This window comes from Stigmatopora argus, chromosome 13, assembly GCF_051989625.1.
Source record: "Stigmatopora argus isolate UIUO_Sarg chromosome 13, RoL_Sarg_1.0, whole genome shotgun sequence".
NCBI classification, from domain to species: domain Eukaryota; kingdom Metazoa; phylum Chordata; class Actinopteri; order Syngnathiformes; family Syngnathidae; genus Stigmatopora; species Stigmatopora argus.
The window spans coordinates 14,503,637-14,515,636 of record NC_135399.1 but is presented as its reverse complement, the minus strand read 5'-3'; the positions used below and the strand labels follow the sequence as shown (position 1 = coordinate 14,515,636).

Genomic DNA, 12,000 nt, shown 5'->3' with positions numbered 1-12,000 from the left:
TTTTTGGGGCGGTTGAAAAATGACCAAGTTTTCAATGTATGACCAAAAAGCTTTATTTAATTTAATTTAATCTTACACACTCATGTGCTAACTTTATATTTTCACACTAAAAACAACCTGGGGCTATTATTTGACTCTATTTAGCGGAAGAAAAAAAATCTAAGGTCTAATCACCGACAACAAAAATCCCCTTTAATGCATGTCATATAAAACATTAGCGTCTAATCAATTGCCACAAAGGAAATTGTCATCACTACTTGCTTTGAGAAGCAACATGAGTGCGAAGAAGAGAGGAGGAGGGTGGGCACAATCTGACCTGAGTAGAAGCAGCAAAGCGGCGACACCTCGGCGGGCCGACGCTGAAGGCGGTCCGCACACCCAAAAGCCAAACACATCCCTTCTCACGGGACCAGCGAGGTGCTCTTTAAAGTGTTGCCAGGATGGGTCTGCCCTATCTAGCCAGTACAGACCCGCAGATGCCCTCCCCGGGGGGACGGGCTGGAGGGAACCAGGGAGGGAGGGAGGAAAACAGGGCAGCGGGCCTGGAGCCTCATCTGCTCTGCCCAGAATACAAATAGGTCACACTCACACACACACTGACCATGAACAAGGAGGGGTTCTGCCAGCTGAATTCCTCCATTAGCCACGATGGGAAGGGCCATCTGCTGTCAGTGTGCTGAAGTTTGTGAGTACGCGCACATTAACACCACACACGCACACCAGTGTGAACACACGCATGCGGGGAAAAAAATGACTTTTTTTTTTCTTTCCCAAAGATAAAGTGATACTCGTAAGGAAAAAAAATGTCAAGTGTGTGTGATGAATGGGGGATTTTATTTACTTTTTGAAGAGGAAAACGTTCTTTTGAAGAAAACCGTCGTCTTTTACTCGGAGAAAAAATTAGGAAGAGGAAAGGGCGGTACTGTTAGGGATGTCTCAAATCATCTGATCGGAAATCGGGATCATCTATGGTTATTTTTTCAAAGATTGGAATCAGGTGATTGGGTTTTTTCGAATATATTTATTTTTGAGCAGAACAGTGCTTGAGTGGTCAGCTCACAATTCTGAGATGGAGGGTTTAATCCCAGGTTTGGACTTTCCTGTGTGGAATTTGCATGTTCTCCCCATCCCTGTGTGGGTTTTCTCCGGGTGCTCTGGTTTCCTCCCATATCTCAAACGAAAGCTAATTGTACGCTACATTTTTACTAGCTATGGTTGCTTGTTTGTCTTGAATTGTCTTGTCTGGCCACCAATTCAGGGTGTCCCAGACTTGGGTGGGTTAATCTCCAGCACCCCCCGCATAAATATGCCCAAGAAAAGGTGCCAAACTGACATCTCGGTTCATGTACTTGTTATAAGTGAGAAAAGGTCTTTCTGGGATAAAGAATGTGCACTCTCAGCCCCAGAATTTACAGTCCAAAATTGAGAGACATTGTTTCCTCCCGTCTTGAAGCAACGCACTCACTCCTCGAGATGTTCGCCCTGTTTTGGAAATTCCTCCGAGAGAGAAAAACTTGGGCCGCGTTAAAAATAGACATTGTTTAGCCGTGATGTCATCCTGTTAAAGTTGAGCTCCCAAGTTTCCTTTTCACTGCCTGCACAGCCTCAACATAGCGGAGAGGCTAGGAAAGATTATCTTTTTATTATGACGTGTTATATTAGAGATTTAGAGATGTGCCAGAGCCCAATCAAACTGGATTGGACGTCTATCGCCGTCAAACGCAGTAAACATGATTGCTCCATGACAGACTTAATGGATTTGATAACGGTCCATGGCAGTGAAAGAGTTAAAGGCTACAAATAACATAATAGTCCACAGGTAAATTGCAAAAAATACATATGCAGTACTATACTATGTTTTCAATTGTACTGTACTGAATGTAATAAACTTTGCGTATATCAATAGAAAAATGTCCAGTGACATCAATATAAAAGTCAAGAAAATCACTATTAAGAGAGCTCAATTGATCACATTGCTTTATTTTTTACATTAATTAAAATAATAATACATATAAAGTATGTTTTATATCATGAATTTATAAGTCATTAGTGACTTAGGTATTTATCAACCTTTTTAAAATGATGAAAAAGTAAAGTATAAAGTAAAAACTAGTAAATGAGGAAAAAAAATCCCAATTGAATAATTTGGCTGTTTTCCCTCAACGAAAATTGAATATGATTATGATGCTTTTAAGAACAAAGTGTTCTAGTTAGTCACGTCAATATAGACGAGCATTTGAACAATGGTGAGCCTGGCATGCGTCGTTTTTTTTTAGGATTATATGAGTGTTAGCGATATTTGACATTCCTTTTAGCCCTTCAGAAGACGTAATATATGGAGAGCTGATTGAAATTTAAAGCGCTCCTTCAAACTGGATGTTCTTGAGTGGGATTTAACCGTGTGCACAGAAACTTGCCTGGCTTCCAACGCCTCCAACTGCAGAGGTCTGCAGAAGCGTTTCACTGTGTTTGTGCAAAAGAATCTTTCAAGAAATCCCATCCAATGTGATCTGGGAACTGATGCGACCAGCAGACGTTTGTTTTCCTCTTCAGGACTGCACTCCAGCTGAGCCACATCGGTCTTGCGCCGTGGCCCGGAAATATTGTCTCCTTTTCACTGACAGCGGTCTTACTTATTTACTCTGGGAGTGGGCATTAGAACATGAATTATAATGTGGAAATCCCACTGGTCATGGGATTCCTGTGGGATGGGAGGTGAAATTTGGTTTGTCCCAAATAGATGATTTTCATCCGTGTTAAACAACCTAGAGGACTGAAGTGTTTGTACAATACAAAATTCCAGAAATTATTTCGTAACTTGAATAGCAGAGACTCATTTTACATATAAAAGCCCTCATCCATTTCAAGGTCCCCAATACTAACAACAAATCCCTTTAAAAATGATCAAACTATAGCAATGGTATATAAAAAGGCGAGAAAAAGATTTAATAAGCCATTAAAATCAAGAACAAACACGTGCAAAAACATTTTCTATTGTTGTGGAAGGGTGAACGAGAGGAACAGCTGAAAACAATAACTAGTTGGAAAACTGGAGGAATAAAGCAATAAAAACCTTAAAATCACTTGAAATAATTAACATGTGAAATCTTTTTACCAAAAATATTTCTTTAACTTAGTCATGATTTCATTCGAAATGCTTCTTGTACAAAATCCCATTCGGTTCTTATAAAAATTACATCCGCAAAGAACCATTAAAAATGTTTTATAACAAATGATGCTTATTCCAACATTCTCTACAAAATCCCAACTATTTCCCACACCTGGACTCCGATCGGGGTGGAATGAAAATTTTTCCCAGGGAGGGAAAATCCGTTTATCATTTGTCGCGTCGTAATCGATGTCCTTTTGATGAACACCCCCGTTCACCTCGCTTTCTTCCTCCTCCTCCTCCTTCTCCTCTTCTTCCTCCTCTCTCGCTACGATTTAAAGGGATGCCAGAAAAACACAGTGACAAGTCTAATTTGGGCCGCTCGGGAGAAAGACAGAGAGGCAGGGAGAAGGGAGACTAAGATGGGGGCTACTTGATTCTCCACAGTTGGGGCGAGAGAGAAGCTGTTGCCATGGCGACTCTCAAGCACTTCGCGTACTCGTGTTTGGAGAGCACTGGCTGTACCAAAAATGCATGGGAAGGGAGGTGAGGCAGTGGTGGTACGGTGTTGGGGGGGGGGGGGTGAGGTCTCAACAAAAGAGCAGCAGAGAGGTGGCTCGCGCAACTGTTGATGACAGGCTTGACAGCTGTCGGGGGGGCGTGTTAGCTTCCATTGCTGCCATTGGGGTCAGGTGTAACTTGTGGATGGTTTCAGAGGGGAAGTGACAACGATTTGTCAAAATAAAAGCTTTGTGTTCAATGAGAAAGAAGGAACTGTCTGACTATTGACTTTCACAATACGGTACAACTAAGTACTTTGCTGAGTTTGTTAAATTTCTTTCAACATGTTGTCAGGTTTTGTAGAGGGCTGCTGTTTAAACGACTCCATCTAGTGGTAGAATATGAAATGTGCAAAAGATTGTTGGGTGAAATCAAGCGTCTTGTTTGGGCCTTGTTCAATTGGATTTTGTCCGACAAAAACGGAGCAACTGGCCCGCGGGCCTCAGTTTGGACACCACTGGTCGAAATGAACTCTACCATTGGTTCCTCCCCTCAGGCTTAGAATAGCAATGAAATATATATATTTAAACTGTAATCATAGACATTTATATACTATATTCATTTTGTTCCCTGACAAGAATGTGATGTATTCAGTGACACTTTGAGATCAACCAGTCGCTCACTGTCCACAAATGGCTACTTTTGTCCTGAATGTGTTCATTGTTATTGTTTGTAATACTGGAGTCGCCTTAACTACTGTCAACAAATTCCATGTGTTTCTGACAGAGGCCAAATTCAAGGGCAATTGCTTCGCAGAGTTTTAGAAGGCATTTTTTTCCCCCAAAGACTGATTGTTGCATTCGATATTGTACAAAGTCAGGGTTTACATCATTAACAGATCCACTATGAATAATATTAGTCCAATTATATTGCCTTCCCCGTCTGTCTTGTATTTGCTGGTCTGCAGCCATCCATTTATATATACTAGTAACCGGTTTGACTAGATGTCCTGGGTGAGGGTGTAGCTAAGTGTTTTTTTTTTCGAAACCTCTCCCCAAACCTATCATTTTCAACAAAAAGTTCCAGCGCCCCCGGGTCGTGATCTACCTCACTGCCACGAATCCGGACCAAAAGTCATGTGGAAAATAATTGATTTTTCAACATGTAGCATATTGAAAGATAGTTGATATGTTAGAAAACATTTGGGAAATAAGGTATTTTTTCCCAAAAGTAATTTTGGGGGCCCCTTGGCTTGACGGCACCTTAGGCAATTGCCCAGTTCGCCTATCTAGACTAAACTTGGAGACCTTTCCATGCACATGTCAGCGCACGTTTTAGCCATTGTCGGACTCTCGGCGCCGAGGTCGCGGTGGTCCTGCTGGCGTGTCCCTTTGGCCACCCCCGCCCTTCTTCCCTCCCCCCGGTGGGAGGCTGACCTTGGCAGGGCCTGACAGAGAGACGGCCCGCGGGGGGGACCGTGGAGCGCCGCGCCAGCCCACTCGGTCTGTGCAGGTGTACTGACGCCTGGACAAACATAGGCACAGCGCCCGCCCGCCCACCCACACACACACATGCAAATCCACTGGACCAGCGGAGACACCCTCGGCTAGCAGATGTGCTAACGCTCCATTTCTCCACAGTCTTCGAGCCATGTCGTACTCCCTCCCTTTCAGTTACAGTATGGGACTATTTATTTGTTTTCTACTTAGTTGAGATTTGCATTTTTGCAATTGCGTAGGCACACGTACAGACGCAAGAAAAGCCTGAGGAATCCCATCTGCTTATTTTCCCTCCCAATCTTCTTGGATGTAGATACAGATGAAAAAGAAGAATAATGAATAAGCATCAAATTATAACAGCATGTAGATACAGCTATTACTTCTTGACATTACTGGTCGCAGGCCACGTTCATGGCAATTCAATGTCAAGTAAGCCATACCGGTGTATTTTGGGTGGCCGAGGGGATGGTCTGAGACGTCCAATCTAATTTGACAGGATATTTAAGACCCCAATAACAGTTGATTTAGAAAAAAAGTTGGAAAAAATTGATTTCATGTCTCACCATCAATATTTGTTTCCCCTGATTCCGACCCTCTACTCTCTAAATGAAAGTTGGCCCTTGCATTCTTAATTTGGACACCCCTGCTTTAGAAATAATCAATTTTAATACTTCCAAAGTGACAAATCGGGCAGTAAAATTAACCTATATCCGACAATAACATTCTCATTTATTCACGTCTTGTACAAGTCTTTAAATTTTGCTCCAAAATGGAAAGCTGGTTTATAGAGCGAGAACGTTCGCCCCCTCACATTTTGTGACGCGCGACTAATTGATGAATGGTTTTACAATAATTTGATGAGATTGGGTCGGATGATGCAAGGGAGAAGTGTGTAGCGCTAATAACGTCTTGGTGATGATGCCCCGCAAATGAACCCCCAGACGGATATTTTATCTCCGAGCTGCTGCCACAGTGGGGTGACGCATTAGCAGGCTGTCTATAGTCGCTCGCTGGCGTCTCAGGTGTTTAATAAGTCCTACCGGGGACACAATGCGTCCAATCGATCTAATCTAACTCTAAGACTAAGACTAACTTCGACCCTCAAACTCTCTGCCATCGTCTTTTCCTATCCGCACACAGGCCTCTCCCAATACCAGATTTTATTCATTTTCCTTACCGCATATCGCGGGGGGTGCTGGAACCTACCCCAGCCAACTGTGAGCAGTTCATGGAGGACACCCTGAATTGGTTGCCAGCCAATTGCAGGGATCGAAAGAAAAATAGCCTAGAAAACAGTCAATTTTCAACTTTTAAAAAGTGTTTTTCAATACAATTGTCAAATTTCCACAAGACACCTTGGCTTTATTGCACCTGTGAAAATCGATGGACTGAGATGACAGGATAGGCAATTTTGGCAGAAATTCACAACAACGGAGTGACATGTATGACACACCAACTGTGTTTTATCGCATGACTTCAATTTCCTCAGGTTGCACAGGCGGTGATTTTCCCACACAGCGAGCAACATGTCACATCATCATTGGCGTGTGTGTGTGTGTGTGTGTGTGTGTGTGATTTTGAAAAAAAATCAATTTGTGTTGCATCTGGATCATTGCAACAAACAATTCCACCTCCATCTCGCTGCTGCGGGCATTGAGCAATTCCCTCTTGCTCCAAGTGGTGTTTGTAGTATTTTAGGTGGGTGTACTGGTGAGCGCTGCTGTAGTTGTCATGGAGGAAAAAAGCTGACAAAAAGCCTTTTTTATTTTTTGCCAGAATTGTGTAACATGGCCCTTCTGGAACCCTTTTAGCATACAAACAAGCTAAAGAGCATTGGGTGATTGGAAAAAATAATAATGAGAAAATAAAATAATGCTGGGGATGCTTTTAAAGCTTGTCTGTACTTGAAAACAAAATCCATTAAAAGAAGCGGCTGAATGGTTTTGGTTTCTACAATTTCATCCCATTAAAACTGCTCTGCTAAGATTGGCCTCATTAGGCAGCTTTAAACTGAAATCATGGCCAAAGCCTTATGAATTTATCACATCGCTTTCTCTGCTTTTGTTCTTTATAATTTTTCACCAAACAAAATGCTTTCGAAGTGACTTGGATAAATGTTATTGCTACCATTCCTATACCTGCTGCCATTTTTTTGGGAAACGCTATGGGTCACATTGTCCTAACAGAAGTGAACGGGTTATTGTTTTGCTTTTGTTCGGTTCTCCATCCTTAGTCAGAAAATATTTTCCCAACTTCCTGGAACTAATGACTTGAGGTCCATATTCTGTTATTGTTTTTGCACACATGACTCCATCCCTTACGTTTTTAACTCTCAGAAAGTCCCCTGAACAAAAATGTCGATAGTTAGCCTCCAAGTGGCTAGATGCCATAAGCCAGTCACTGGGTTTGACACTTGCGCATTCTATCAGCCACTCCCACGTTAATAAGCCCAAATATAATGACTGCCACACCCCTTTATTCATCCCCATTAATCATGTTCTCCTCCTCCACCAGCCAACACTGACAGGAAAAATCCAGCCTCTCGCTATCTGACCCGAAACAGGAGGGATATTAAATAGGTAGCCCTCAGCATATGACGGCAAGCATCTCTATCATCCCCTGGCGAAACCAAATCACAACATTCCCGTCCACACGAGGTGTACGCGCAGATGAGTCTTGATGCCTTTACCTTAATGAGAGCACCCGCGGGGAGGAGTCATTGTCGGGCGGAAAACACCCGCCAGGGAAACGGAGATGAATGCGCTGGGAACAAGCACGAGCCCAAATGAACTATAATAAAAGGAGTCATTATGCGCAACCGTTCCAGTGTTTTATCTAAAACTGGTACACGACACACAGAGACACTAGAATATTCCTCAAATCCATCAAGAATATGTATTAATTTATTAGTAGACAAAATATATTTTAAAAAAGCCATGTTAAAAATATATTTATTTTGAAAAATTGCTAATCACTGGGTTTTTTTGTCCTTTTTTTTCCTGAGTGCTATTAAAAACAAACACAAAAATGAATACAACTAAATATAATTCCAATGGAAAATGGACAAACCCTGAACCACAAAAATAGAGAATACATTAAAATGATACCATTTTTTAAATAATGACCATAATCTGAAGTCTCTGCTTGTACAGTAGCATATGTTTTAGATTTCTTTCACCCTATTTACAGTTGGTAATAAAATGTGTTCTGGGGAAGCAGTGACATTTAATGACACTAGGGGGTAGGAAATTTCCCCTCTGCAAACTTTGCTGTACAGCATTTGGTTTACTAACCTGACGTGGAATTGGGGGATATTAGTCCAGACAACCGGTCTTAACATTTTTTCTGTGTGTTTGTGTCTGTGTGCCCCCGAGCAGATGGCACCTTGGTCAGTCGTCCACATTGCCCATTACAAAAACCAGCCCTGCTTCAAAGAATAATGACTTCAATGCGAAGACGCCTGGACCAAATTGGAAGTAAGTGATACAGATTGAGCCATTTGCAGATTTAAACAAATACACGCTTCATTTTTTAACCCTGGCACCAACGTGATGCGGTACCTGGGTCCACTCTGGGCTCTCGGTGGGCCGGCAACTGGGGCAGGGCTTTGACGGGTGGGGGCCCTTGTGTAATTCGACGCACGCTGTTAAAGCTTAGGCGATATTGTCTTCCTTCGGTGTGTGTGTATGTGTGTTATGAAGCCTCCACCCACCGGTCCAGCCTACATTGGAGCGGATCATGTGATGCGGGGTTAAGTCATTTGCAAGTACAACACAACTCTGTGCTGCGCTCCCCATTCATTTCCTGAGAACTGCCTGAGAGCTGCCTGACTGCCTGCCTGAGCGCAGCAGCTGAGAGGGAGGCAGAAGGGGAGAAGGGGAGGGAGGGAGGGTGGGAGGCAGGGAGGAAGCCGCGCGCACACACATGCACGCGCACCCTCACTCACGTCCATACTCACAGATAGCAGAGGAGACGAGGAGAGAGGAGACCGTGGAAAGGGAAACAGTCTCCACGGCTCTGCAGCTTCTGACAAGGTCGGTGTGCGCTTTCCTTCATTTGACCCGTCCGTTGATTTTGTTCGGGTGCGCGGCTTCAGCTGTCACGGTTCCGTGCAGAGATGACAGGCAGCTTACCTGACGCTAAGTTGAATTTCACTCTCCTGGAGAGTCAACTTTAAAAAGCTCAGCAAAGTTGGGGCCAAGCGGAGTGGAAAAGTGAAAAAGTTTTTTCCCCCCCCCTCCCCGTGCGTGTGTCGTCCGCCTAGAGAGGCCGGCCGTGAGCAACGGGTTAAACGCCAGGGCGGCTCGGGTAGCCAGAGGAAGGACGCGGGGGGTGGGGGGGTTGTCTTGGATGTCATCGGCAGTGTAGGGTAATAGTCATTGGTATTGATGGGGAGCTGTCAGGGTGGCCGGGAGAGAGAGTAAGGGACACCAACACCGCCGGGCCAAAGCGTTTGGGGGGGTCGATGGATGGGGAGTGGGGCGGGGGCTGGCCCCTTGGCTGTTATTTTCAATTACAGGGGCGGCGGTGGGGACCGGGGCAGAGCAAAGGCATTTGTAAACCTTGGGTGGGGGGCGAGGCAAAGAGGGAGGGAGGAGACAAGTGGCCGTCAGAAAGGGGGGAGGGAGGGAGGTAGGGAGTTCGGCCTCTGCTCTCGGGTTTGATGTGGAAACTGAGTGCTGACCTCGGTGACGTTTGCCCACAGAGGCCCTCACCTTGACCGGAACTGCGCGACAGCTGTGTGTATGTGTGTGAGAGATAACTCATGAAAAATGTGTGTGTGTGTGTGTGTGTGTGTGTGACAGAGACCCCCTGCAGATACATAACTTGATGTTCAAGCGGGGAGATTATTAGTGAGCAATTGAACTTTCACTTAAATACATTTTCATTTCCCAAGTGGGGAGAGTCGCTCTCCGAGGTCTCTTCTGTTTGTTCGCACATTTGGTACACAGGTGTCAGCTCCCAATACTAGTGTTGTTTGTATTCATTGTGCCGTGGAAATGGATTGAAGGGGGAAAAGTCTTTTTTTCACCCCAATTTAATCACTATCAAAGCGACATAAGAGGCCTATTAGTGAACACTAATTGTTTTGCAAATCGGTTGGTTGTGCAGCACGAAATAAGGTTGCGTCCTAAGTTTAAATTTTTAGTTATCTTAAATACATGATAAATGTAGCTATTTTTATTGCAACTAGCCTTTATGCTTTCTTTGTTCTGCAAGGTTTGTTTCACTAGTGTAAATATATAAAGTATAAAACTTAGTTTACATATTTTTTTGCAATTGTACAATTGGATTATTTTAATTCATGCAAAAAGAGCTCTCTTGATTCACTGATTATTTTTACATTTTTATATTGTTGATCCCACTGTACTTCATAGTTATTTTTATTATTTGTAGCACTTAACTCTCTTACTTCAATTGACAGTCATCAAATCCAATACTTTAAAAAACCCAAAAAAGGAGTACAAAAGATTGGGTTGTTAAAAAATGTATTTATTTTCAAGTCATTGCCTGGCCAACACAACTTTGACAGGTGACAGCCCCATCATGATGATTGGTTTTTCCTCTCTGAGTTGACTTTACTTCTAGTATTGCACTTCTAATCTACTTTTAACAGCTGGGGGTTTCAATAAAATAACACAGTGTTAAAAAACAGAAGTAAAAGAAAAACATACTCGTGTTTACCTACTGATGACAGGTAGACCAAATGAAGTGGGTTTATTACCTCTTGTTGGGGAAAAAAAACAACCTGTTGTACATCATACATCATGGTTTGCTGCATTGAGCCGAGTCTTGGTGCGACGTGCTACTTCCTCGCTAAAGGATCAATCAAAATGTGAGAATGCTTCCCCTACAAGTAAACTGACAAAAAGGTGACTTCAAAAATGATGCGATAATGCGTTTACTCATCACGTATTGTTTTCGGACGCCAAGTCAATCTCCCCGCCATCGTTCTAGTCAATTTCTTGTTCCGGACTGTACGGCTACCTTTTGTAAATGGCGTGACGTGATACATTTTCAGCCGTGATCTCCCCGTGACTGCCTCCATCCCAACCCCCCCTCCGCTTACGATTGCGATCAGCTCAGGTGGTGGTGCTGATGGGATGGCGGTGGGGGACTCAATTAAAAAGGCAATCACCGATGGATAGACTCTATCCGTCCATCAACACTCGGCCACCCAGGACATTTAATCAGCCTCCTCTAAGAGGGATCTCCTTGTCTGACACACAATTTGGTGGTCTGCCGACAGACAGACTCCGTCAGGAAGTTCCGTCCGTCCGCCCGTTTGAACGGCCCGACATTAGCCCTAATCAGCTGGCTTAAACTGTGGCCGTATTGACAAACCGCTGGATGATTGTTCTGCTCGGGGGTCTCTGGAGTCTATTGGAATTGATTAGCAGGAAAGCTGCAGCTCTCGTTTTGACTTGAAGCCAAAGGAAAGCGATGGGAGACATGTGGACGTGAACTTTACATTGATCATTCTGGCGTGCATATATGTGCAAGACCCCAGTAAATGTGTTGAATTCATGTAGTGGCCCTCTGGGACTACTGAAAATTGACTATAATGCTCAGCTAAAGAATTCAAATGGACCGTATTTTCCAGACTATGTCATGTTTTTTTTTTCATACTATGCCTGCGACTTGTATATCTCTTTTATTTTGCTCATTCTGACTGCCAACAGTTTGGTATGTGATTGGTTTTAGGCTATTGTTATCCCAAAAAATGTTAATAGGATACATTAACTAGTGCCCATTTAGTCTCTTGTTCCTTATTTTACTTTTATGGTAACATATAATGTTTGTCCTTGTTTTCTTGTGCGACTTATACTTAGGTGCGACTTATACAAGTGCTTTATTTAGTTCACTCTGACCGCCAACAGCTTATGTTGC

General features: G+C 43.4%; 1 protein-coding gene and 1 long non-coding RNA gene across 4 annotated transcripts in view; one reads left to right on the top strand and one right to left on the bottom strand.

The window, feature by feature from the left end:
- Positions 1-12,000, top strand: part of klf12b (Kruppel like factor 12b) — a 58,592-nt gene that overhangs the window by 19,088 nt on the left and 27,504 nt on the right. The window contains exons 1-2 of one of the 3 annotated variants that reach the window (XM_077616946.1): positions 600-685; positions 8,487-8,585. In XM_077616946.1, coding sequence (XP_077473072.1) covers positions 649-685; positions 8,487-8,585 — 136 coding nt within the window. In that variant the 5' untranslated portion in view covers positions 600-648. Of the gene's footprint in view, positions 1-599; positions 686-8,486; positions 8,586-9,006; positions 9,144-12,000 lie in introns of those variants that run through there. The other 2 variants (XM_077616947.1, XM_077616948.1) reach the window with 2 other exon arrangements.
- Positions 2,924-9,575, bottom strand: LOC144086818 (uncharacterized). The gene is made up of 2 exons (XR_013304581.1): positions 9,068-9,575; positions 2,924-3,437 (listed from the first exon to the last, which is right to left on the bottom strand). It is a non-coding gene; the product is annotated as an uncharacterized LOC144086818 (long non-coding RNA).